Source organism: Carcharhinus amblyrhynchos, chromosome 19 (assembly GCF_965287045.1).
Source record: "Carcharhinus amblyrhynchos chromosome 19, sCarAmb.v2.hapA, whole genome shotgun sequence".
NCBI classification, from domain to species: Eukaryota; Metazoa; Chordata; class Chondrichthyes; order Carcharhiniformes; family Carcharhinidae; genus Carcharhinus; species Carcharhinus amblyrhynchos.
Window position 1 is genome coordinate 43089325 of NC_137342.1, and position 27503 is coordinate 43116827.

At 41.8% G+C, this 27503-nt stretch overlaps 1 protein-coding gene across 3 annotated transcripts in view; it reads left to right on the forward strand.

Annotated features, from left to right (window-relative positions):
• The window catches only part of usp6nl (USP6 N-terminal like), a 200450-nt gene that overhangs the window by 78090 nt on the left and 94857 nt on the right, over positions 1 to 27503 (forward strand). For all 3 annotated transcript variants that reach the window (XM_080207677.1, XM_080207678.1, XM_080207679.1), the window contains exons 4-6: positions 23325 to 23407; positions 25456 to 25495; positions 27095 to 27175. In XM_080207677.1, the coding sequence (XP_080063803.1) occupies positions 23325 to 23407; positions 25456 to 25495; positions 27095 to 27175 (204 nt within the window). The remainder of the gene's footprint in view (positions 1 to 23324; positions 23408 to 25455; positions 25496 to 27094; positions 27176 to 27503) is intronic.

Genomic DNA, 27503 nt, shown 5'->3' on the forward strand with positions numbered 1-27503 from the left:
CTATCCTCCAATCCTCCGGGACTACACCAGAGACCAATGACGACCTGAAGATCTGAGCCAGAGGCTCTGCAATCACCTCTCTAGCCTCCCAGAGAATCCTAGGGTAGATCCCATCCGGACCAGGGGACTTATCTATTTTCAGCCCCTCAAGAATTTCCAGCACATCCTCTTTATCAACCGTAATACTGTCTATTTTACACCCCTGCAACCCAATGTCCTCCTCAGCTATATTCATGTCCCCCTGCGTGAACACCGAAGAGAAATATTGGTTCAATACTTCTCCAATCTCCTCCGGTTCCACACACAACTTCCCCCTGCTGTCTGTAACTGGCCCTAATCTTGCCATGACCAACCTTCTGTTCTTGACATACCTATAGAACGCCTTAGGATTCTCCTTAATCCTATCAGCCAAAGTCTTCTCATGGCCTACTCCTGCTCCTATTTCTTATGTTCTTACATTCTTTGAGCCAGATCTGCAACTCTTGAGTCAGAGGCAGCACGGTGGCACTGCTGCCTCACAGTGCCTGGGACTGGGTTTGATTCCCAGCTTGGGTCACTGTCTGTGTGCAGTTTGCACATTCTCCCTGTGTCTGCATGGGTTTCCTCTGGGTGTTGCAATTTCCTCCCACAGCCCAAAGATGTGATGGTTATGTGGATTGGCCATGCTAAATTGACCCTTAATGTCAGGGGGACTAGCTACAGTAAATGCAAAGGGTTATGAGAATAGGGCCTGGGTGGGATTATGGTGATGCAGACTTGATTGGCTGAATGGCCTCCTTTGCACTGTACGATTCTATGATTAAGGTCTATATTATTTACTGATCAAAGGAATTCGTTGATCAAATTTGGCCTACTGGACTGTGGCTATCATCACCATTATAGTGCTGGGTCTAGAACAGGTTTCCACTTTTGAACTGCAGGCAAGGTATTAACGGCATTTGCTTACCTTGAATTAACTGATAAACTATTACATTTCAAGAAACGGTTAGCTAGTGTGTTAGCACCCCCCTCTGCCTTCCAGTCAATAATATGGTATGATATTGTGCACTGCGCTGAGCAGCAATTTATCTCCAAAAAGTGTTAATGTATTCAATTACCACAAAGTTTTGAATTTATTCAGTCTGTGTGCTGAATTGGTTGATATTTTCTCTGCCTGCTGCTGCTAATGATTTAAGTAGTTTTGCACTGTGTTCCAGAGTTCTTAAATCAGTTCTTGATTTGTTTTGAGATTAGAGGCTGTTGGCATTTCCTGTTGATGGTGTATCAGATAGATTTGTGTTAGTTGTCATAGTCTAATCAGTGTATCTCTATCTAGTTCCTAATTTTTTTCCCTCAACTTTGTCTTTTCTGACCCCACCCCGTAGAAGAAGTGTGATTCTAGTTGTAGCTCTGCGTTTGTTCTCTCCCATATTTCTACTCTGCCTGGTAGCTGGATCTAGGAGTAAGGCTTTGGATCAAGTTCCTTATTTTTCATAGTGCACTGTGTTTTCAATATTGACCTTCTGTTAGCTTAATGTTTTGTCTCAGTATAACATTTTTTCCCCCTTTTTAATTAAGTGGTTTGATCTTTCATGTTGAGAATATACAGCTGGAGAGCTTTTTTAAATGGGAAAGCCAGCTGAAGTGGAATGATATTTTCGAATAACTGCAATGCTTAATTGTGAGAGATTTCTCAGGATAATTTGCCTCATGAATGAACTGATAGGGTAGCTGGTCTATTTGTATAGTGTACTTGGATTTGTATGTGTTTATTTGTTTGTTTCACTGGAACTTGGAATGGACCCTTGTCATTGTGCAACTCTGCCCCCCTCCACATCCCCAGTCCCAGTCATTTTTCTCGAAGTAGACTTCTTGAAGGAAAATGCTGTTGAGCGATCTGATTTTGAATTTTCCAAATAGAGTTAGAAAACCATCAGGATTTGCAGTGTAGGGGTTTGAAGCCAAGCTTCACAAATGTCTCATGATGGTAATTGGAAATTTAAGAACTAAGCTAGTGGCTGTGATGCTGATCGAACAACCCAAAGGCAAAAGGTTCAAATCACACCATGTTACTGGTAAGTTGTGCAATTGAATTCAATAGACTTTGTTATGTATTGGTTAATGTCAGAAAGAAAATGAGCTGCCTGATGTATTATTGTAAAAATCTGTCTGGTACGTTAATGCTCAACCTTTGTTTGACTGAGTACCACACTGCATTGTCGATTTCTAATTCCTTCGGGGCAACTGCGGTCAGGCAATAAGTGCTACTTTTCCAACATTGTTCGTATCCCAAGAGCAAAATCAACTGGTCAAAGTTCTCAGTTAGCTTTTATCCTTTTAGCCTTTTGGCAATCAGCATTCTCCTGAGAGGGGATTGTGGACAGCACAGTGATTCTTTAAAATTCATTCTGTTCGCATGTCATACTCGCCACTACTGCATTAAAAATCCAGACTGTATGTGTCCTTGGGAAGTAGTCATAACATTTAAGATATTTGCTAATGATATCTTGAAAACTTCCACTACCACCTCCTAACTTTGAATGATACCACTATTGCTCAGTCCTTTACCATGAATCCTTGAATCACCCTTGACCAGGAGCTTAATTTGATCAACATATGAAAGTGGCTGCAAGTAGACTAGAAGCCATGTACTGTGGTATCTAGCTTGCATGATTTCACTACCATCGACAAGTCTCAAATCAGGAGTGCGATGGAATACATGCAACTTGGGTGGAAACAGCAGGAAGCTTAACACAATGTTGGAAAGAGTTGTTATGTTGCTACACTGGACTTGATATCCACCTGCACTGTCAATATAGCTACAATACATATCATCTACAAGATTTCTTGCAGCAACTCAAAATTTATCATTCCTTGGCACCTCCCAGTCCTATAACCATCAAGAATGAGAAGTTCAGGAGCCATAATTTCATAAGCACACATTGAGCAGATTTTGTTTTCAAAATACTGGTGATGCTAATGGTGCTTGTTGTTGCTTATGTGCGTATAGTGCAACAACTTCAAACAAGGAGCACGTACAAGATTAAATATGCCTATTGAAAAATAGTGCTCTGAGTTACTTTGCTCTGCCATTAGTTTCACAAAAATGGGATGAAGTTAAATCAGCAATCCAAGTCTAACATAGTGTCTTATGCAGTAAGGGTTGATGACTGCAAATCAATCTCTGGTGCTGAAAATTAACTACTGCAAACACAAAATCTCATTCCTTCAGATTTCAATTGTTGGAGTGATAAAAAAAAACTAATCTTTAATGTTTTTATTATTTTTCATCCTCTTTGCTTTTGTCTCTTGCTCTTTTTTAAAATCAATCTTTCTTACCTCCCCTAATGGATTTGAATTCACCCATTTGAATTTATGCTACCTTCTCAATCTATTCACTGCTTCACAGCAGTTCAGTCTGACTGGTTAATAAGTTAAACAGTTCCTTGTTCTATTTAGTCAGGTATCAGATGTCCTGTTTCTTTCACTGCAGCCTTTATCAGCTCACTCATTGGGCAACTTAATGTGTAAAATATTAAACGATCTTTTTCCTGATGGAAGAAGGTGAAGAGAATATATCTGGGATGCGTGCGGTCCCTGATTATGCTGGCTGTTTTTACCGTGTCAGTGAGAAGTGTAGACAGTGGATGGGAGTCTGGTTTGCGTGATGGACTAGGCTTCGTTCATGACCCTTTGTAGTTTCTTATGACCTTAGACAGAGCAGGAGCCATACCAAGCTGTGATACAACCAGAAAGAAAGTTTTCTATAGTGCACCTGTAAAGGTTAGTAAGAGCTGCAGTGGACATCCCAAATTTCCTTAGCCTCCTGAGAAAGTAGAGGTGTCGGTGGGCTTTCTTATCTATAGCATCAGCCTGGAGGGACCAAGGCAGGTTGTTGGTGACCCGGATACCTAGAAACTTGAAGCTTGACCATTTCCACTTTGTCCCATTGATGTAAACGGGCATGCCCTCTGTTATGCTTCATGAAGTTGATGACTGTCTCCTTTGTTTTGTTGACATTGAAGGAGAGATTATTGTTGTTGTACCAGTTCACCAGATTCTCCATCTCTTTCCTCTACTCCCATGTCGTCATTATTTGAGATCCAACCCACTATGGTGGTGTCATCAGCAAACCTGAACATTTAGTTAGTGGGGAATTTGGCCAACGCAGTCATAGGTGTATACGGAGTGTAGTGAAGGGCTGATGACACAACCTTATGGGTCACCAGTGCTGAGGATGATTGTGGAGGAGGTGTTGTTGCCTATCCTTACTGATTGCAGTCTGTGTGTTAGGAAGTATAGGATTCAGTTGCAGAAGGAGGAGCTGAGCCCCAGGCCACAGCATTTAGAAATGAGTTTTGTGGCAATAATGATGTTGAAGGCTGAGCTGTAGTTAATAAATAGGACTCTGATATAGATGTCTTTGTTATTTAGGTGTTCCAGGGTTGAGTGCACGGAGAGGGAGATTGCATCTGGTCTGATTCACCAGGTTGATACCAGAGATGAGGGGGTTAGCTTATGAGGAGAGATTGAATAGACTGGGTCTGTACTCGTTGGAGTTTAGAAGGCTGAGGGGGGATCTTATAGAGACAAACAAGATAATGAAGGGGCTAGATAGGGTAGAGGTAGAGAGATGCTTTCCACTTAGAAAGGAAACCAGAACTAGAGGGAACAGCCTCAAAATAAGGGGGGGGTGCAGTTTAGAACAGAGCTGAGGAGGAACTTCTCTGAGGGTGGTGAATCTCTGGAATTCTCTGCCCATTGAAGTGGTGGAGGCTACCTCGTTGAGTATGTTTAAGTCATGGGTAGATAGATTTCTGATAGATAAGGGAATTAAGAGTTATGGGGAGCAGGCGGGTAATTGGAACTGATCCACTTCAGATCAGCCATGATCTTATTGAATGGTGGGGCAGGCTCGAAGGGCTAGATGGCCTACTCCTGCTCCTATTTCTTATGTTCTTATCTGTTGTGGGTCTGTTGCGATGATAGGTGGACTGTAGTGGATCCAAGCAGTCTAGGAGGATGGAATTGGTTCATGCCATGGCTAACCTCTTGAAGCACTTCATAATGATGGATGTCAGAACCACTGGACTACAGTCATTAATGGACACTGCCCAGCTTTTCTTTGGTACAGGGATGATGGTCGCCATCTTGAAGCAAATAGTAGCTGGTCTGATTAGCAAGCTGGAGGATGATACTATGATTGTTGGAGTTATGGATAGTAATGAAGATCAGCAGAGAATACAGCAGGATGTGGATAGGCTGGAAAATTGAGCGAAAATTTAATCCAGACAGAGTGAGGTGATGCATTTTGGTAGGTCCAATTCAGGTGGGAGGTATAAAATAAATAGCAGAATCATTAGGAGCAAGATACTCAGAAACCTGGGAGCACAGGTCCCACAGTTCCTTAGAAGTGACAGCACAAGTGGAAAAGATGGTGAAGAAAGCATTTGGCATGCTTGCCTTCGTTGGACGAGGCATCGAGTATAAAAGTTGGTAAATTGTGTTACGGTTATATAAAACGTTAGTTATGGTCACCACACTACCAGAAGGATGTGGGGCTTTGGAGAGAGCACAGAAAAGATTTACCAGGATGTTGCCTGGTGTGGAGTGTATTAGCTGAGGAGAGTGTGAATAAACTGGGATTGTCCTCCTTGGAAAGACAGAAATTGAGGGGGCAACCTGATAGAAGTTTATAAAACTATGAGAGGTTGTAGATAGAGTGAACAGTTGGAAGCTTTTTCCTGGGGCAGAAATTACAATTATAAGGGGGCACAAGTTCAAGCTAAGGGGAGGAAGGAGAGATGTGTAGGGAAAGTTTTTTTTTGTAGTGTGGTGGGGGGCTTGGGATTCACTGCCAGGTGAGGTGGTTGAAGCAGACATGTTAGTGACATTTAAGACTTATCTGGATAGACTTATGAGCAGATGAGGGATAGACGATTATAGGTATAGATAGGCTAATGTGAGTGGTGCAGGCTTGGAGGGCAGGAGGGCCTGTTCCTGTGCAGTACTATTTTTTGTTCTAACTAGCCCTAATAGCTCCAAACGCACCCCCCCCCCCACCCCCACCCACCACACCAGTATAAATCTCATCCTATTCTCTACTGTCTTTAGCTTCAATAAAGAATCATCCAGACTTGAAATGTTAGCTCCTTTCTCTGCATTCTTCAGTGTTAGAGCTGTCTCAGTGGCCTTCATTAGATCCAAATTGGGTTCTGCCAGTAATTTCTTTTGGTCTGAATTGTTAATTCCACAGATCAGTCTATCTCACAACATGTCATTCAAAGAACAAAGAAAATTACAGTACAGGAACAGGCCCTCTGGCCTGCCAAGCCTGCACCGACCATGCTGCCCGGCTGAACTAAAACCCTTACCCTGGCATGTTAATGCGGAGTATTATGGACTGTCGTGACCCACAATAGCCTTTATCAAGTTCTCAACTTAGTAAAGATTTTGGAGTCAGGGGCTTGCAGATACGTCAGGCTTTTTATTACACTGAAGGTCAGGACTCTGCATGCCGCCGACAGGATACCTTTCTGCTTCTCATCCCCCTCAATAGTGTTGGCTTGAAAAAAGTAATGTATGTGCTTTGCTTATTGGGCCCTGTCTTCTATGCTTGAATCGTGGGCTTCAAGCTCACCAATAAGAGGCATTTTCCTTACCAAAGGATTACTTGTCACGAAAGATGGTCCGGAGGGAAGGAAAAAAATCTCTTTACTGCTCGTCACCAATGTAATAATTGTACTGACACCATCATCCTTTATTCACAACATGCTCAAAGTGCTGCTCAGCTGCTACAGAGTACAAGTCAGCCCTGAAGGCTTCTGCATGTCGGCTTGAGTGGAGCCAACTGGTTTTAACTTCCCACAGCTCCTTCCCTATTGCGCAAGCCTCTGCACCGAATAGGGAGATCTATTGATGATCCCCAGTGATCATGGTAATAGCCACCCTTAAAGATGGAGGGAAAGTGTTTCTGATGCTGGAGGAATCAAGAAGCCGAGGACACCAATTTAAGGTGAATAGCACAAGAACCCAAGTCAAAATGTGGCAAAATGTTTTTATGCAGTTTTGATTCGGATCTGGAATGCTGCCTCAGAATATGGTAGAGGCAGATTCAATCATGGTTTTCAGAAGGGAAGTGGATAATTATCTGAAGAGGAAACAATTTGCAGAGCTAAGGGGAAAGGGCAAGGATGTGGCCTTTGTTGTGTTGCTCTTGGAGGGAGCATATGCTTGGTCACAAAGCTGGAATGCCTTTCTTCTGTCCTGTAACCATTCTATAGATAAGGAACCAATCAAATTGAAATATTCGTACAGACAAAATCAGCAAGTGAAAAACACTGAACGTCCTTCAGTTTTGATTTACTTTCTCAAACATTGAATTAAATGATTGGATATCAATGGAAGCTAAAGTAAAGATAAAGAAGAAATATTTTGTTGCAAGTAAGTTTTTTTGAAAAAAAAATTGACAATCCACAAACGTAAACCTAGTTTTTCAGGGACAGTGAGCGTGTTTAACATTAAATTTCAAACTACTGTGCTATTTAAAAACCCAGTTTCACCTCATTCAAAAGATATAACTTTTTAATGGGTTTTTACAGTGCAAAAGTGAAAGTTTTTAAGTCATGAAATCAGTGGCGATTGTAGTCTGTGGGAACTCTACAGAGTCACTGATGGGAGAAGGGTAGACTCTAACAATTTTTGAATTCCTACATTATTCCGTACACGTATGGACTCGGAGGTTTCTGTCAGCTTTAATGGATTAATGATGGAACATGCTGCCAGTTTTGTCGTCATTATCACAGCAAAATCTTGACAGCGCCTCATGAGTGATAACTATGAGCTTTAAATGTACTTTGTCCTGCTTGGCCTAACAAACCTGCTATTAGTATATGGCTTTTGTACCACTGACCAGAATTGTGAAGTATCATGGTTGTATCACCAGAAAACTTCCAACAGTATTGCGATGAGTCTCTTCCCTTCATAATTGTAATAAGTCAGGAAGCTAACTAGAAAGGAATAACATTTTCTTCATCAAAGCAAAAGTTAGACCACAAACCTGTGTGCATGTTTGAGTCCCATCTGGGCAATACAACACTGGACCCGCTTAGGGGTCTGCCTTATCAAGAATTTGGGATACGAGTTCCATCTGGTTAGGCAATTGCATCATTACCACAGGAACTTGTATTGCACGAGTCTCCTAGGGAGGTCAATTAGAGATTCCTCATGTAAATCCTGTGGGTTATCATAATAATCTTGCACAGAATAAATTATTGTTCGCTTAATGTTTGAAAGAAAAACCTGACAATTGTGTTACTTCACTTCAAAGGCATGTTTAAAGTTAATGTGACCTTGTGATTCACAAGGGACCAATTCTACAAGAATTCTACAAGAAGCAATTCTACAACAAGCAATTCTACAAGAATTGATTGATTTCGGGAAATATTTTTGTTTGCAGTCTAAGTGCTGATCTGCTCCGTGCACCGGTACAAGCGACTTCTCACCAAATTGTGAAAGGAGGGTTAGAACAAAGAAAATTACAGCACAGGAACAGGCCCTTCGATCCTCCAAGCCTGCACCGACCATGCTGCCTGACTTAACTAAAATGCCCTACCCTTCCAGGGATCATATCCCTCTATTCCCATCGTAATTTATTTATTTGTCAAGGCGCCCCTTAAAAGTCACTACTGTATCCACTTCCACTACCTCCCCCAGCAATGACTTCCAGGCACCCAATACTCTCTACCTCGTGCATCTCCTTTAAACCTTGCCCCTCACACCTTAAACCTGTGCCTCCTAGTAATTGACTCTTCCACCCTGGAAAAAGCTTCTGACTATCCACTCTGTCCATGTCTGTCATAATCTTATGAGGTCACCCCCTCAACCTCCGTCGTTCTAGTGAGAACAAACCAAGTTTCTCCATCTTCTCGTCATAGCTAATGCCTTCCACACCAGGCAACATCTGGTAAATCTTTTCTGTACCCTCTCCAAAGCCTCCATATCCTTCTGGTAGTGTGGGGACCAGAATTGAACACTGTGTTCCAAGTGCTGCCTAATTAAGGTTCTATAAAGCTGCAACATGACTTGCCAATTTTTAAACAATGCTCCGGCCAACGAAGGCAAGCATGCCATAAGCCGCCTTGTATCAAATCTGTGCAATTGCAGGTTCCCGATATTAGTCAAATTGTGACAGCCATTGATTGTATCAAAAACAAAATTCAGAAATAAGACGAAAAAAGCATGGTGGATAAAAGTGAAAGAAGAAAGGTGTGGTGGTGCTTTTTGGTTGGAAAAATGGAAAGGGACAAGACGTGTTAAATGTTACAGTTTAAAAGACATGCAGGAACAGAAAGACTTCCAAGTGCACGTAAGTGGCAGGGTAAGTTGAGAAGACTTATGAAAACCCATAGGATCCTTCGCTTTATTAATAGAGACATAGCATGCAAATGCAAGGAAATTGTGCTAAACTTTGAGGGGAGAAAGTCCCAGTAAACCATGACCCGGAAGACAGCCTGAAAGGGTGTTGGAAGCAGTTTATCAATAACTTTCAAAAGGGAATTGAATAAATACTCAAAGAAAAAGATTTATGCTCTAATGGTGAAAGAACAGATGATTGAAATTATTTGGACAGCTGTACCAAAGAAGTGGCACAGACTCAATTAGTCAACCTGGGGGCCTCCTGTGTAATTTGAGATTATAGTATTATATTCAGGTGAAGTCGTTATTCAGGTGAAAGATAACAAAATGGCGTTGGCCTATAACTATGTTCTATTGACAATTTGTGAAGGTACTTCTTGTGAAGTTATATTATACTTTAGAACCATGTGATTTAATGGACTGTCATATTTTTCATCCAACCAAACATGACAAAAGTTTTCAGTTGCTAACCAGAAATTAATCTTATTTGTGATTGGATCCACTTGAGCGTGTATGCGTTTAAAAATGGTATTTAAAAAATCAGTTTGACCCATAACTATCTTTGTGAATCTTGAAGTGAAGTAATAATGTATAACTTATAAAAATGAAAACATTGATCTGTTGGAATTAACTCTTCATTTTAACTGGAAATTTGGATTTAAATATAGTGTATGTTTTTCTCAGAACTAAAGAACTGGCGCAGGGTGTCTGCACTGGCATTCCAAATGAACAGTTCACTTAGTGCCATTTCCTTGCCTTCACCCATAACTCTGCACATTTTCTTTTCAGGTAACAGTTCCTCTGATTCTATATCACTTTTAGAATTGCACCCTTTTATGTCATATTGTCTTTTCACGTTCTCTTAATCAAATGAAATAGTTCACATTTCTCTGCATTGAGCTTCATATAAGAACATAACATAAGAAATAGGAGCAGGAGTAGGCCAACTAGCCCTTCGAGCCTGCCCCGCCATTCAATAAGATCATGGCTGATCTGTCGTGGCTCAGTTCCACATTCCCGCCCTCTCCCCATAACCCTTAATCCCCTCTCTCATCAAAAACCCATCAACCCGCGTCTTAAAAATATTTAGCGAGGCAGCCTCCACCACTTCAACGGGCAGAGAATTCCAGAGATTCACCACCCTTTGAGTGAAGAAGTTCCTCCTCAACTCCGTTCTAAACCGCCCCCCCCCTTTATCTTGAGGCTGTGCCCCCTAGTCCTACTATCCTTTCTGAGCGGGAAGAGTCTCTCCACCTCTATCCTATCCATTCCATTCATCATCTTATACGTCTCTGAGATCTCCCCTCATTCTTCTAAACTCTAACGAGTACAAGCCTAATTTATTCAGCCTCTCCTCATAGCTCAACCCCCTCAACTCCGGCATCAGCCTAGTAAACCTCCTCTGCACTCCCTCCAAGGCCAAAATATCCTTGTGTAAGTACGGCGCCCAAAACTGCACACAGTACTCCAACTGCGGCCTCACCAGTGCCCTATACAGCCGCAGCAAGACCTCCCTACTTTTATATTCAATCCCCCTCGCTATGAAGGCCAGCATCCCATTAGCCTTCCTGACCACCTGCTGCACCTGCAAGCTGGGTTTTTGCGACTCATGCACAAGGACCCCGAGGTCCCTCTGCACCGTCACCTGTTGCAGTTTTTCGCCACGTAAGTAATAATCCTTCCTACCATTATTCCTACCAAAGTGGACCACGTCGCACTTGCCAACATTAAATTTCATTTGCCATTTCCTGGCCCATTCGTCCAGCCTATCTAGATCCTTCTGTAGACTCTCCCCACCCTCCGCACAATTTGCCGTTCCACCAATCTTGGTGTCATCAGCAAATTTCGACACCCTGCACTCGGTTCCCTCCTCCAGATCATCTATATAAATGGTAAATAGCTGAGGCCCCAGCACCGACCCCGGGGCACTCCATTAGTCACCATCCGCCAATCCGAATAGCACCCATTGACCCCCACTCTCTGCCTCCTATTTGACAACCAGTCCTCTATCCACGCTAACACCCTACCCCCAACTCCATGCCCCCTGACCTTCTGCAATAACCTCTTGTGAGGTACCTTGTCAAATTCCTTCTGAAAATCAAGAAAGACCACATCCACCGGCTCTCCTCTATCCACCGCCCTAGACACATCCTCATAGAACTCCAGTAAATTTGTCAGACACGACTTCCCTTTAACGAAACCGTGCTGCATCTGCTCTATCGAGCAGTTCCCCTCAAGATGTCTCGCTATTTCCTCCTTGATGACGGATGATATGCCACCTGTCCACCCAATTCCACTGACCTGTCAATGTTCTTTTGAAGTCCTACACTATCCTTCTCACTGTTCATAGTGCTTCCAAGTTTCACATTAGCTCCAGACTTTGAAATTGTGTCTTCCACACCAAGATCTAGATCATTAGTATGTGATAGGGAAAACAAGGATCTCAATAGAGAATTCTACTACAAATTTTCCTCCAACCTGGAAAAACATCCATAATCACCTATTTCCTGTTATTGAGCCAATTCTGTATCCATGGTGCTGCTTTCCCTTTTATTCCATGAGCTATAACTTGGCTCACAATTATGTTTTGTGGCACTACATCCAATGTCTTTTGAAAACTCCACCTCATTAGCATTAGTGCATCAGCAACCCTCTCTGTTACCTCATCAAAAGCCTAAGATAGTCAAACACTATTTTCCCATAGCAAATCTGTATTGACTTTTTGTTTAACCTGCATTTGTCCATGTGACTACTCATTTTGTTTCCTGATATTTTTTCTCCCCTTCACCAAAGTTAAACCGACTGGCTGTAGTTACTAGTCTTATACGTACACAGTTTTTTTTGAATAAGGTGTAACATTTGCAATTGCCCAAGTCTCTGAAGGGTTGAAAAATTATGCTTGTAACTCCAAATCTTCCACTCTGTTCCCTCAGTGTCCTTCCATTCATCTTAACTGGTTCTGGCACTTTATCTGGTTTAAATATTGATGATCTAGCCAATATCTCCACCCCATCAATTTGTAACCCTTGCTGGTATCTGAATTTGTAAAATTGTCTCTGCATATGCTTCACTCTTCCTCGTAACTGTAGGTATCTTTTTGAAATTCATTTGAGAAATATATCAGATTAATGAGTCTAAGTCAAATGCATACAGGGAATTATCTTGCAACTCAATAAATTGGAATACATACATGTCTGATATGAACATAGATTCTGCTGGTAGTTTCCGTCACACTTTTCCTCTTTGGTTTTATTCCCATATATTTGTCTTGGGATATAGCTCCCTGGCTGTATGTATGTAGTAACCTGTTTGTATGTTGCAACTTGGATATTGATTCAGAATGGGTGGAGAAACGTCAGGAAATGAAGGGAGAGTTTCCAAAGCCATAGCTGTAAGTATCTTTTAATTACTGCAGAGGACGTTTAAAGAAACAAGAATGCTACTTTGTAAACTGCCTTCAATACTATGTACTGGACAGGTGGAGGGAAAAGCTGCTAAGAGGTCAAAGCATTGTTGTTGGAGCGAAGGATTCACATTCATCAGGCATTGAGTAATTTTCTGGAATAATGGGTAGCTTTCATGTGAATGACATCAGCACTGTCCGTGTGAAGAGAAAAAATAAAGCATTGAAGGAGAATTTAAATCAATACAAAAGGTAAGTATAGGTTTGAGACTGGAGATCATGAATAGGATTAATAAAGCTATTAGATCAAGTGAAGGCTGCTTTTCATCTATTTTGAGAAAACACCTAAGAACAAATGGTTTGAAAGGCTGAAACAGAGAATGATGATACTCTTGGAGAAAGAGCAAAGGATATTTTAAAAAAAAAGAAAACCAGGAAAATGAATGAAGTATTTTTCCAAAAAATTGGAGTCAGAGTTGATTGGTATATACTTTTGTCCTTAGACATCAAAACAAACAAAATATTATCTCAGTTTCTGCATTGCATTGAGTTTTTTGAAAGTCTTTTGAGTTAAGAATGAACATCCGCAAAGTGAACTGTTGGTCCCAGACAACTTGTTCCTGATCTTGTACGGGTTGGTCATGGTCGTGCATTGATACTGATGGGGGCATGATATTTCCCTGCGATGACAGTAATGATGTTGTTGGATAGCAATCTTGGTATCATCATGTTGTTCTTGACACTTTTGTCAAACTTTTCAAGTTTGTTTGTGTTACTTGATTTGATAAAGCCTCAGAACCTTTCTCATTGAGCTGTGAGCTCCACAAGTTTTACCTTAAGTTGATCAACCATTACAAGATGAATTTCACTCATACTTCAGTGCATATTTTGTGTTTAATTTTATGCCAATCACACAATTTTTATTTTGTAATCAGGTCTGCCTCTGGAACGTTCATGAGTGTTCAAATGTTCCAGGCAGCAATGGTGAAAGAGAAAGATTTGGTTTTGATTTTGGACATTTTTGACTTCACAAATGAGTTGCCTACCAGCTGCATTATGCTAATTAGACCAGTGGGCTATTCTGCACACCTTTTCAAACCCCTTCCTCATGTCATGGAGGTGAGAACTGCTGCCCCAAGATGGCTGTACAGTCAGTCAGAGGGCTTGGGAGCTATGTTGCGTGCCTCATTCAGTGAGGCTGCAATGCCATGCCAAAACTGAAATTCCCATTCCATTTAATATTTACTGCTGCTTCACTGATCATCGTCCATCGCCATATTATTAAACTAGAGAGAGTGCAGAAAAGATTTACTAGGATATTACCAGGACTTGATGGTTTGAAGAAGAGGCTGGATAGACTGGGACTTTTTTCTCCGGAGTGTAGGAGACATGGGGTGATCTTATAGAGGCCTATAAAACAACGAGGGGCATAGATCAGCTGGATAGTCAATATCTTTTCCCAAAGATAGGGGAGGCTAAAACTAGAGGGCATAGGTTTAAGATGAGAGGGGAGAGATACAAAAGGGTCCAGAAGGACAGTTGTTTCACAGAAGGTGGAGTGTGTCTGGATCAAGCTGTCAGAGGTGGTAGTAGATGCAGTAGTACTAGAACATAGAACATTACAGCACAGTACAGGTCCTTCGGTCCTCAATGTTGTGTTGAGCTATGTCCAATCCCATGATCAAGCTATCCCACTCCCTATAATTCTGGTGTGCTCCATGTGCCTATCCGATAGCTGCTTGAAAGTTCCTAAAGTGTCCAACTCCACTATCCCAGCAGGCAATCTATTCCACACCCCAACCACACTCTGGGTGAAGGATCTACCTCGGACATCCCTCTTATATCTCCCACCATGAACCTTTTATAGTTATGCCCCCTAGTAACAGCTACATCCACCTGAGGAAATAGAGTGGACGTGCAGAGACTATCACTTCCTCTCATCATCTTATAAACCTCTATTATGTTGCCTCTCATCCTCCTCCGCTCCAAAGAGAAAAGCTCCAGCTCCCTCAGCCTTTCCTCGTAAGACCTACCCTCCAAACCAGGCAGCGTTCTGATGAATCTCCTCTGCACTCTCTCCAATGCTTCCACATCCTCCTTTATAGTGAGGTGACCACAATAGAAATGAGGTGAATACAATATTCCAAATGTAGTGTCACCAATGTCCAGTATATGCAGCATAACCCCACAGGCCTTAAACTCAAACCCCTGTTAATAAACGCTGACACACTATAAGCCTTGTTCACGGCTCTGTCCACATGAGTGGCAACCTTCAGAGATCTGTGGATATGAACCCCAAGATTTCTCTGTTCCTCCACATTCCTTAGAACCCTGCCGTTGACCCTATAAGCTGCATTCAAGTTTGTCCTACCAAAATAAATCACCTCACACTTATCAGGGTTAAACTCCATCTGCCACTTTTCGGCCCAGCTCTGCACCCTATCAATGTCTCTTTTGCAGCCTGCAAGAGCCCTCCACCTCATCCACTACTCCACCAATCTTGCTGCCGTCAGCAAATTTACTAACTTGCCCTTCAGCCCCCTCTTCCAAGTTATTGATAAAAATCACACATAGCAGAGGTCCCAGCACTGACCCCTGTGGTACACTGCTGGTAACTGGCCTCCAGTCTGAAAATTTTCTTTCCACTGCCACCCTCTGTCTGCCATGATACAGCCAGTTACTTATCCAATTGGCCAAATTTCCTTGTATCCCACACCTCCTTACCTTCTTCATGAGCCTACCACGGTGGAACCTTATCAAACGCCTTACTAAAATCCATGTATATGACATGAACTGCTCTACCTTCGTCCACACTTAGATACCTCCTCAAAGAATTCAGTCGAATTTTGTGAGGCAGGACTTGCCCCTCACGAAACTGTGCTGACTATCCCAAATTAAACTGCATCTTTCCAAATGATCATAAATCCTATCTCTCAGGATCTTTTCCATTAACTTACCGACCACCGAAAGTAGTAGTAAAAAGCATTTTGACAATTACAAAGAACAATATAGCACGGAAGCAGGCCCTTCGGCCCTCCAAGCCTGCACCGATCATGTGCTCTTGACTAGACCATCCATTTGTATCCCTCTATTTTCAGTTTGTTCATGTGGCTATCTAGATAAGTCTTAAATGATCCTAACGTTTCTGCCTCAATCACCTTGCTTGGTTGTGCATTCCAGGCCACCACCACCCTCTGTGTAAAATACATCCCCTGCATATCTGTATTGCGTGCACCCCCCCCCGCCAAACTTGTGATCGTCATTTCTGACCTGGGAAAAAGCTTCCAACTGTTTACCCTCTCTATCCCCTTCATAATTTTATAAACTTCTATTTGGTCGCCCCTCAACCTCCGTCTTTCCAGGGAGAATAACCCTAGTTTACTCAATTTCACTTCATAGCTGAGGCCCTCCATACCAGGGTATTACATGGATGAGATGGGTATAGAGGGATATGGGCCAAATGCAGGCAATCGGGACTCGCTTAGCGGCTTTATGAAAAAAAGGGTGTCATGGAAAAGTAAACCTGTAAACCTCTCTGATTATGAAGAAATATCATAGACATTTGCAATGAGGGAGATTTGTGCACTTGGCCATCTTCCTTTTGCACCCTCCCCACCCCCCCACATCCCCAAAGCCTTTTTGCTATGCGTTCTTTGCTGGAGAAGTTGATCTATCTCCTATCTGTTAATCTGTCAAATGCCCCTCTCATGCCTGCACTTGCTCTCGCACTGATTCTTGCAGACTGACCTTTCGTCTTTAGAGATCTTGTAAGTGGCCTGCTATAAACTTTCCCTGCTCAAAGCCAAGTTAGCATGGTCAGTACACCTAACCGGTATGTCTTTCGGATTGTGGCGGGAAACCAGTGGGGAGAACGTGCAGGCTCATATCCATTGCCCAGATTGGATATGCCCTGCCTTTTTGTGGTCCAGATATACCTGGGCAGTTTGCACATTGTTGCCAATGTTGTAGCTGTACTGGAACAATTTGGCTTTGGCAATGGCTCGTCCTGATCATAAGTCTTCAGTACTTTGCTGGAATGTTGTCAGGGCCCATAGCTTTTTCAGTATCCAGTGCCTACAGATGTTTCCTGATATTACTTGCATTTTTGCACCCTTCATTGAACTAGCATTGCTCCTGGCTTGATAGTAATGGTAGTGTGGAGGATAAGCTGGGCCATCAAGTTACGGATCATGGTTGTGTACAATTTTGCTGCTGCTGATGGTCCACAGAATCTCATAGATGGAAAGTTTTGAGTTGTTAGATTTAAGAACATAAGAAATAGGAGCAGGAGTAGGCCATCTAGCCCTTCGAGCCTGCCCCGCCATTCAATAAGATCATGGCTGATCTGTCGTGGCTCAGTTCCACATTCCCGCCCTCTCCCCATAACCCTTAATCCCCTCGCTTATCAAAAATCCATCAACCCGCATCTTAAAAATATTTAGCGAGGCAGCCTCCACCACTTCAACGGGCAGAGAATTCCAGAGATTCACCACCCTTTGAGTGAAGAAGTTCCTCCTCAACTCCGTTCTAAACCGCCCCCCCCTTTATCTTGAGGCTGTGCCCCCTAGTCCTACTATCCTTTCTGAGCGGGAAGAGTCTCTCCACCTCTATCCTATCCATCCCATTCATCATCTTGTATGTCTCAATGCATTGAAATCTATCCCAGTTACCCCCGTGGTAGTGCCACACAACACGATGGAGGGTTTCCTCAGTATGAAGACAGGACTTTGCCTCTATAAAAACTGCAGTCGTCACTCATACAAGTACTTTGATGGACAAGTGCGTCTGCAGTAGGTAGATTTGCGAGGGTGAGGTTAAGTAAGCTCTTTCCTCTTGGTTCACAAACCACCTGTCAGATCTAGCCTAGCAGCTATTCATTTTTGGACTCAGCCAACTTGTTCAGTAGTGATGCTACTGAGCCATTCTTGGATGGTTGTTGAAGCCCCCTACCCAGAGTACATTCTGCACTGTTAGTGCCCTCCATGCTTAACGTCAAGTGGTACTCAAAATGGTGGTGTACTGTAATGGACTGGTGACTGTCAGTGGTTGTCAGTACCTTTTAGCCTCATGCAGTGGCTCCAGTCGATTTCGGGAACTCGGAGGGCAACTCTCTCCTGCCTGTATACTATAGGAGCACCAGCCGCCTCTGATAGGTTTGTCCTATTGGGGGCAGGGCATACTCTCAGATAGTGGTATCTGAGACATGGTAAGACACAGTTCTGTGAATATGATTGTATTAGATTGCTTAACCATTCTGAGACAGTTTTCCACATTTTGGCACAAGCTCCCAACTAATAGTAAGGAGGACTTTTGCAAGGTCAACAGAGCTGCGTTTGCCATCGTCATTTCTGGTGCCGAGGTCAGTGTGTTTCTTTGAGATTCATTACTTTTTTGCAAACTTTGTAGTAGCTTTGTAGAATTGAGTAGCTTGCTGGGCCATTTCATGGGGCAGTTCAAAGTCAGCCACATTGCTGTGGGTCTGCATGTGCATGCAGACCAGGCTAGGACAACAGATTTCTTTCCCAAAACAACAATTGTGAACCTGACGGGTTTTTACAGCAATCAGTGATGGTTTCCACAGTTACCAAGACTAGCTTTTTGATTCCAAATTTCTAGACCCCATCAACTTTTTTATTTTGGCAAAGATATGAGAAAAGGATGCTTTGCATCAGGAGTAATTCCGCTGACAAACTTTATTCATAACATACTTTAAGTATAACTCTAACAGAGTGAAACAGTTTAACTTTTAATGATTGAACAATATTTTAAACGTGAAAAGAAACAACTCTTAACTTCTAACTTAACACTATTCAGTGCCAATTAAGCAATATTTTCTTAGACTTAAACATAAGAACATAAGAAATAGGAGCAGGAGTAGGCCATCTAGCCCTTTGAGCCTGCCCCGCCATTCACTAAGATCATGGCTGATCTGTCGTGGCTCAGTTCCACATTCCTGCCCTCTCCCCATAACCCTTAATCCCCTCGCTTATCAAAAATCCATCAACCCGCGTCTTAAAAATATTTAGCGAGGCAGCCTCCACCACTTCAACGGGCAGAGAATTCCAGAGATTCACCACCCTTTGAGTGAAGAAGTTCCTCCTCAACTCCATTCTAAACCGCCCCCCCTTTATCTTGAGGCTGTGCCCCCTAGTCCTACTGTCCTTTGAGCGGGAAGAGTCTCTCCACCTCTATCCTATCCATCCCATTCATCATCATATACGTCTTAAAGAGATCTCCCCTCATTCTTCTAAACTGTAACGAGTACAAGCCTAGTTTATTCAGCCTTTCCAAAAAGCTAGCAAACACAGACATGCTCTGATTTTGGTAACAGCCTTGGAGCTTTTGGAGGCAGAGAGACTGACTCTTTAACAGCTCCAACTGCTTTTAAAGTGAAAATGAAACTTTGTTTTTCTTCTACAAGCCTCGCCCTTCTCATTAACCAAAGATTACAAGACTCTGTCCCTGTGTACCTAACTCACTTTCCGTTACTTTAATTAAAAACATCCCATTAAGCCTTCTGTTAAAAACTAAAATGAGCAATTATCCTGCTTTCCAGTTTTGACTACATTCCTTGCAGACAAACTGACTGCTTGTAAAAGAATACTGAATCTTAAAGCTGGCCCCCTCGAACATAAAATATATTAGCACAGTAATATCACAAATCTGTGTCCCCAGAGTGTTTATTCGGGTCACTGGATCACTGGTCTGGCGACATTACCACCATGCTGTCGGTTCCCTGTTGAAAGTAGAGAAAGATGTGTGTTTTCGGAAGAAAGTCAGACTATCTTTTTTCTTTGGGAGGACAATCCAAATAATACAATTGGCTAAATAGTCTCTTGTGCTAGCCTCTACTATAGTTCGTCTACCGCTGCAACAGGTCCACAAGAGATGCCATTTCCCTGGCACCGAATTCAACCCTGGAACACCTGGATGTTCATCCATCATCATCAATGGGGACCTCGACACCATTGGTCATTTTGAGGCTGGTTGTGATGTGTCCAAAGATGACTGATCAGGCCAATTCAGGCATGGAATGCCCTGGCACATATTGGACAGACTTGTGTAGACACTGTAGTTGCACTGGTGGCTCTGGACTTGCACAGCTTGTGCTTAAGTTGTGTTTCAACAATACACCTTGCTTTGTAAGCTTGACGGCCTTTGTGGATGAGGCAGCGCCGGGTAGGGCGGTTTTGTGCCAGCGTTTTTCAGGTGGTCGTGTCTATGTCAAGTGAATGGGATGCTGACGAATGGGATGCTGGCCTTCATAGCGAGAGGGATTGAATATAAAAGTAGGGAGGTCTTGCTGCGGCTGTATAGGGCATTGGTGAGGCCGCAGTTGGAGTACTGTATGCAGTTTTGGGCGCCGTACTTAGGCGAGGATATTTTGGCCTTGGAGGGAGTGCAGAGGAGGTTTACTAGGCTGATGCTGGAGTTGAGGGGGTTGAGCTATGAGGAGAGGCTGAATAAACTGGGCTTGTACTTGTTAGAGTTTAGAAGAATGAGGGGAGATCTCATTGAGACGTATAAGATGATGAATGGGATGGATAGGATAGAGGTGGAGAGACTCTTCCTGCTCAGAAAGGACAGTAGGACTAGGGGGCACAGCCTCAAGATGAAGGGGGGGCGGTTTAGAACGGAGTTGAGGAAGAACTTCTTCACTCAAAGGGTGGTGAATCTCTGGAATTCTCTGCCCATTGAAGTGGTGGAGGCTACCTCGCTAAATATTTTTAAGACGTGGGTTGATGGGTTTTTGATAAGAGAGGGGATTAAGGGTTATGGGGAGAGGGCGGGAATGTAGAACTGAGCCACGACAGATCAGCCATGATCTTATTGAATGGCGGGGCAGGCTCGAAGGGCTAGATGGCCGCCTCCTGCTCCTATTTCTTATGTTCTTAAGTGACTTTGGGGATGCCTTGAGTATGTCTTTGAAAAGTTTCTTCTGCCCTCCGTGTGAACGTCTTCCAGTAGAGAGTTCCCCAAAAAGGAGCTGCTTGGGTATGCGCTCAGATGACACACGGATGACATGACCTGCCCACTGGGTCTGTGCTCTTATCAGCAGTGTGTGGACTGATGGTAGACTTGTTCTAGAGAGAACTTTTTGTCTTGCCATCTGATGTGTAATATTCGGCAAAGACAAGACATGTAGAAATGATTGAGCTGTCTTGCATGCCTTCGATACACAGTCCTAGTTTCATAGGCATACAGGAAGGTAGTGAGTACCGTGGCGCTGTAAACCTTCAGTTTTGTTGCTGGGCTGATTCCTTGACGTTCCCATACAATGGAGCACAGTCTACCGAAAGCAGAACTTGCCTTTGCTATTCTGCAGTTAACTTCTGTATCAATCTGCAAGTATGCGAAAACCACCATGGAATCTTGCGGCTCTCCATCATAGGAAAAACCCTCGCAAGAGCCCTGTTAAATAATCTGGTTACTTATCTGGAGCTGGGCCTGCTGCTAGAGTCACAGTGTAGCATCAGCAAAGGTTGCGGGACTGTTGACATGACTTTCGTTGCGCACCAACTTCAGAAGTGTCAGGAGCAGAATCGTGAGCTCTACACAACCTTTTGTTGACCTTGTGAAAGCTTTCGACACTGTAAGCCAACAAGGCCTGTGGAAGATCATGTTTGGCTGCCCCCCAAATTCATTTAGATGGTACACCAGTTCCATGACGGCATGATGGCCAGAATACTGGATGGCAGAGAATCCTCTGAGGCATTCCCAGTCACCAATGGCATCAAACAGGACTGTATGCTCGCACCCACGCTGTTCAGCATGATGTTTACTGCCGTGCTGAATGTTGCCTTCCAGGACAGTGTTGCTGGAATCAGCCTCAAGTACAGAGTGGATGGGAAGCTTTTCAACCTGAGGAGACTTCAAGCTATTACCAAAGTGAAGGAGACTGTTCTGAAAGACTTCCTCTTTGTCGATGACTGCGTCCTGTATACTGGCTCAGAGCCAGAGGTGCAAGTCAGTATGGACAAATTTTCCATGGCTTGTGACAACTTTGGACTCGCCATCAACATTAAGAAGCTGAAGTCGTGCACGAACCTGCTCCTCATGCACCGTACACAGAACCCATAATCACAATCAAAGGGCAGAAACTACAGGCAGTGGACCAGTTCACTATTGATACAGAACACCTGGATAATAAAGAAACCTATGTCAGATCCTATTAATTGACAACAGCTCAGCCTTCAACAACATTAGCCCCACGAAACGCATTGCCAAACTCTGGCCTGCGGCTCGGCTCCTCTCTCTGCGACTGAACCCTGAACTTCCGAACACGATGCAATCAGTAAGGATAGGCAAGAACACCACCTCCACAATCATCCTCAACACCGGTACCCCACAAGGCTGTGTCCTCAGCTCCGTCTATGCTTATGACTGTGTGGCCAAATTCCCCTCTAACTTGATTTTCAAGTTTGCTGATGACACCACTGTAATGAGTCGGATCTCAAACAATGTTGAGACACAGTACACGAAAGAGATAGAGAACCTGGTGAACAGGTGGGACGATAATAATCTCTCCCTTGATGTCAACAAAACGAAGGAGATAGTCATCAATTTCAAGAAGCATAATGGAAGAAGTGCCCCAGTCCACTTCAGTGGGGAAGAAGTAGAAATGGTCAAAAGCTTCAAGTTTTTAGGTCTCCAAGTGACCAACAACCTGTTTCCACCCCCCGCCCACACCCCCCTCTCCATACAGATACACCATAGAAAACATTCTTTGTTGTATCACAGCTTGATATGGCTGTAAGTCCAGTCCATCACTCAAACCAGCCTCATACCCATTGACACTCTACAATTTCTGCTGCCTCAGAAAAGCAGCCAGCATAATTAAGGACCCCACACAGCCTGGACATATTCTCTTCCACCTTCTTCAGTTGAGAAAAAGATACAAAAGTCTGAGGTCACGTACCAGCTGACTCAAGAACAGCTGCTTCCCTGCTGCCATCAGACTTTTTAATGGACCTACCTTGCATTAAGTTGTTCTGCACCCTTGCTATGACTGTAATAGTACATTTTTTGAGCTCTCTCCTTTCCATCTGTATGAACAGTATGCTTTGTCTGTATAATGTGCAAGAGAAATACTTTTCACTGTACACTAATATGTGACCGTAATAAATCAAATTGCTGTAGTTTTGTGAAATCAAGCAATGTTCTTCTATTTTATCTTTGTTTACAAGTGCATACTTCTGGCAAAGGTCATTAGCCCACACTCAGGAATGGGAAGCCTGGAAGATTTTATTTGGCCAACAGGGCTGAACTAAAGGAAAGTTGATCATTCTTAACCCTACCTTCATGTGCAAGATGTCAAAGCACAGATGTGTGCCATTTGTGGCCCATTTATTTCTTGAATCATGAGAGAATTGAAGATGAAAAAATCTCAATTTATTGCAAATTTAACTTAGTGCCAAAACTAATAGATACATTTTAAAAGCAACTGGCTTTATCATCAGCACAAAATTGAATGCATGAAGACGAGACAACTTTATTGATGGCCATGTCTTTTCATTTATTTCAGGGGCGAGAAGGAGCCAAGATTGATCCATGGGAAGATGCAGACTTTCATATTTATAAAATCACTGATCGATTTGGTTTTCTACAGTAAGGCTCAGTATTTAATTTCAGGCTTGTGTTTTCAAGTTCAAGTTGTGATAATTCTGCACAAGGCTTTTGTATATTAGTACAAGGAACATGTCATCAATTAAATTACTTGATTTAGTGCTTAATAATTTGACTTTTTGCACACTAAGAATGCTGCTTTACTTGCTCAAATCTCAATTCATTTACAAAAAAAACTTGTAGTTAAAGGCTTTCACATGTTTTCAATTCAGATTATGCATTGCAAGAACTTAGTTTTATTTTCATCAGAGTGCCTTATTCATCTTCTTGAACCTGGCCTAGGTATTAACCAAATCTTCAAGCCACCCCCTCCCTCCCCCTAACACCCCATAAAATGCCATGCATTTATTGTGCTAATTGCTTTACCTACAACATTCTACTTCATTTTCTTTATCTTTGAAAGTACAAGTTTTCTAAACATCCAAGTTGTACATGATATAGGGCTCACTCTCTGCATATTTGGCTATGACTTCATTAACCTGAAAAATCTTCCTGGAGCAGCTACTTTGGAACTGTAGGAATGTAAGGCAGCAAAGATAAATTTGGTATTGGATAACAGTGGAAAACCATACTGTGTGCATGACTTCTTAGGATATTGGTCATCACTAATCATTTTCCAGAGTGGTCTGGAACTGTTCCAAGACATGCATGTGCATGCAAACTCACATGCACACAAACTTGCATGCACTCAATGCATTTCATTAGAAACTCTTGGAGAAAATGAGGTCTGATTAACCTGGTGTAGTACCTGAATAATACAGAACCTATTTGCTTTATCTTACTGTTTAATGAAAGCATATGGATACCGCAAGTATTTTCTGCTGGCAATTAATAAGAGTGTCCAATCCATGTGGGATAAAATGCTTCTTTTAAATATGCTGGGATTGATATTTCTTTGCCAGTGAAATGACACTACAATATTTATTCTGGAAAAAAATCTTTAAAGGTCATGATTTTGCAAGTTTAAGTATATTGGAAAGAACTGAAATGACTGACCATCATCTTGTCACTTGCCTCTTTGTTCTCAAATTAATTTTCCCACAGAGATATTACACCACTGCTTCTCTCTTCTACTCTAGTACATTGCAAATATTAGCACAAAATAAGTAGAAAAAGTTATTGTGCACAAGAGAATAACAAGCTGTAGCTATACAATAAAATGTACAATGCCATACAGTGGAAAACAAGCCTTAAATCACTTTTGAAAAACATGATGTAATTTCAACACAAAACCTGGTAACTAAACACTTGGAGAAATGGAATGTAACTGTTACCTGTTCATTTCATAAGTTAAGCAAAGAATGGACAATGTTCAAAAGCAGCAGTGTCTTTCAGGATGATATGTGGTTGATGTGATACTTCCTTTCCAGTGTGTTCAGGTATGCTTTCTCCATACTGCAGTTTAAATCTGGTTTCCTATCTTTTCACAAAAAGTAAAATATGGACAAAAAGATAACTGCTATCTCTGAAAATGAGATACTGATAAAACTGTTGCATTCACAAAAGGTCAAGGATGTTGACTTTGATTTTTCCGAAGAATATTTAAGCACTTTTTTCCCATTGGAAACTTGCAATGTTACCGGCAGTCCTGATTTAATGAAAGAAAGTTTAAGTTTTATGCAGATTTTGATGTTTGGCCCATTGCTGTACATTGATAACAAAATAAGTGTTTTTTTTAAATCAGAATGTGAGACTATTAAATTTGAATCAATGTCATAACTGAAATGTGATTTGACAGCCCAGCTTTATAATTTATTTTGATCAAAGATGGGCAACGTTGTCCATGCTACCTTGTTCCTAAAGTGACATAATTAAATAAAACAATTATTGCATTTTGTGTATTGCGTAGAATACTTCTGATGCACCTGACAGCTTAGTGGACCAAGACTTCCCCTCTTCAATAATTGTACTTGATTTCTGAAAGTAAAAAATTAGGGTATTTTGAAATGAGATGCATATGGTTTTCTTAACTGCAATGGAAGACGTATTGCAGATATGATTATTGAAACCTCTTTTGCTTTCATAAACAGTGCTAAGGAACTACCAATGCCTGATGCAGTAGAAGAAAGGGTAAGTTTGTTAACGAGTTTCTAATTGAAAAGCTGTGATCTTATTTATGTGATACAGTGTTGTAATCATTTTTAGAAATCAGTTCGATAATGAAGTGGCAGAGGGTTGTTTCGACGCTAGTTAAATGACGAAATCGGCAAGTTTTTGCAATGTGAACAAATCAGAAATAAATGTTTGGAATTTCGAACAGGAAATGAGTCCTTGTTTATATTGTGCTGTAAGGAAACAGTAACTAGACAAATCATATTTTGTTTGCAATGGCACTGTATGGAATTCTCTGATTTGATTTATTATTGTCACATGTATTAGCTTACAGTGAAGAGAATTGTTTCTTACGCGCTATACCAACAAAGCATACCCTTCGTAGAGAAGGAAACGAGAGAGTGCAGAATGTAGTGTTAATCAACATACTTTGCCACATACTGAGATTTAAAGGGCTTCTTATTTATTTTAATAGTAAACTAATTGACAAAATGTCAACAATGTATAAATGATTCAATTATCAAAATTTGCTCATAGGTTTCAGGCTAGTTGACAGAAATATTTGGGGAAATTCTTGCATAATGTATTATGTTCTGCTCTCCATTGAGAGTCTTCTCATTTACACAAATTTGGCTTTGAATTCAGATGATATAGTTCAGGGCCTTTGTAATCAACAGTTAAACCTGTGAAATAGAATCTTCAAAACACAATGATGAAGTGTTTTAATGAACTAAGAAACTATTAACAGCATCCCCACCTGTCCCATCTCACCACTAATTCTCCATGTCCTCCTCTCCCCTAGCTAGGCTCTGTGCACGTGCAATGAGTAGTAGACACTTTTAAGTTAAGAACAACACAGTTTTGGATGTGCTGAAGATTATAAATTGAGACAAACAGGAGGCTAACCGGGTGAGGATTGGGGGAATCGACAAAGACACAAATGAGGTTTTCGCAGGAAGCTGAGATGGGGTAGCATTATTGTTGTGTGAAATTGTTGATATGCTACCAGATTATAGCAGAAGGAAAGGGGGGGCACTGATAGGTGGAAAGAATAGAGTAGGAAGAAGTTAGGTCCCAATGCGTGTTGCTGGGTTGAACGGCTGATGGTAATCTTATATTGGCAAATATACCGTGCTGATTTTAAGGGAAAAAAAGTGTAGGTCACAGTCCATTGTACGTCTAGGATTCTGAAATTGGAGGTAAAAATTCAGAAGATTCTGCATCCCCCATTTGCTAGTAGCTCTACAAAGTCAGAAATTGCAGGTTGTTTACTTGTCAATTCCTCACCGTCATTTAATTTCAGTTTACCCTTCGATGTTAATTCAGATGCTGTGCAATCTTTTGCAATCCAGTATCGAGTACAGAAAATCAAAGGGTTGATGAGTTTGTGAAAAATTACCTCCCTTTTATTTCAGCTTGTTTGAAAGACTGCGATAGATTGTAATCAGTTACATTGGAAATCACCTTTTAAGAAGCGTATGAAGCAACTAGATTAATGTTTATATAGTGTTATTTGTAACATTTTGGCAGCAAACAACCTGTTAAATTCAGGACACTTCTGCTTTGTACTCCGTTTTTAAATACCTATTGTAATGCATTGTTAACTTTTGTTAACAGCTGAAGCAAATTGAGATTGAGAGAACTGGAAAATGGCTAAAAATGTTGAAAAGCTGGGACAAATACAAGAACAGTGAGAAGGTAAATCTGCCTTGTTAATTAATTTCACAAACTTCCACCTTGCATTGAAAAGCAATTTATGCTTATTACTTTAGAATCAATAGATATTTCAAGAGTAGACAGCATAAATGTTCATATAATGTTTTGTAAAGGTGCGTGTGCACCAAGTTATTAGTTGATCTCAGAAGTTCAACTTTATTTGTTTTTCGTCCTTAAAATGCAAATGTACTTTAGTTTGACGGTGCGCCTCATTGCATTTTACTCGGGCAACGTGGTAGCGCTGCATATTGTACAAGTTCATTTGGAAATCTCAGGTTTAAACCCTGGGTACAGAATTTGTAATCTCAGC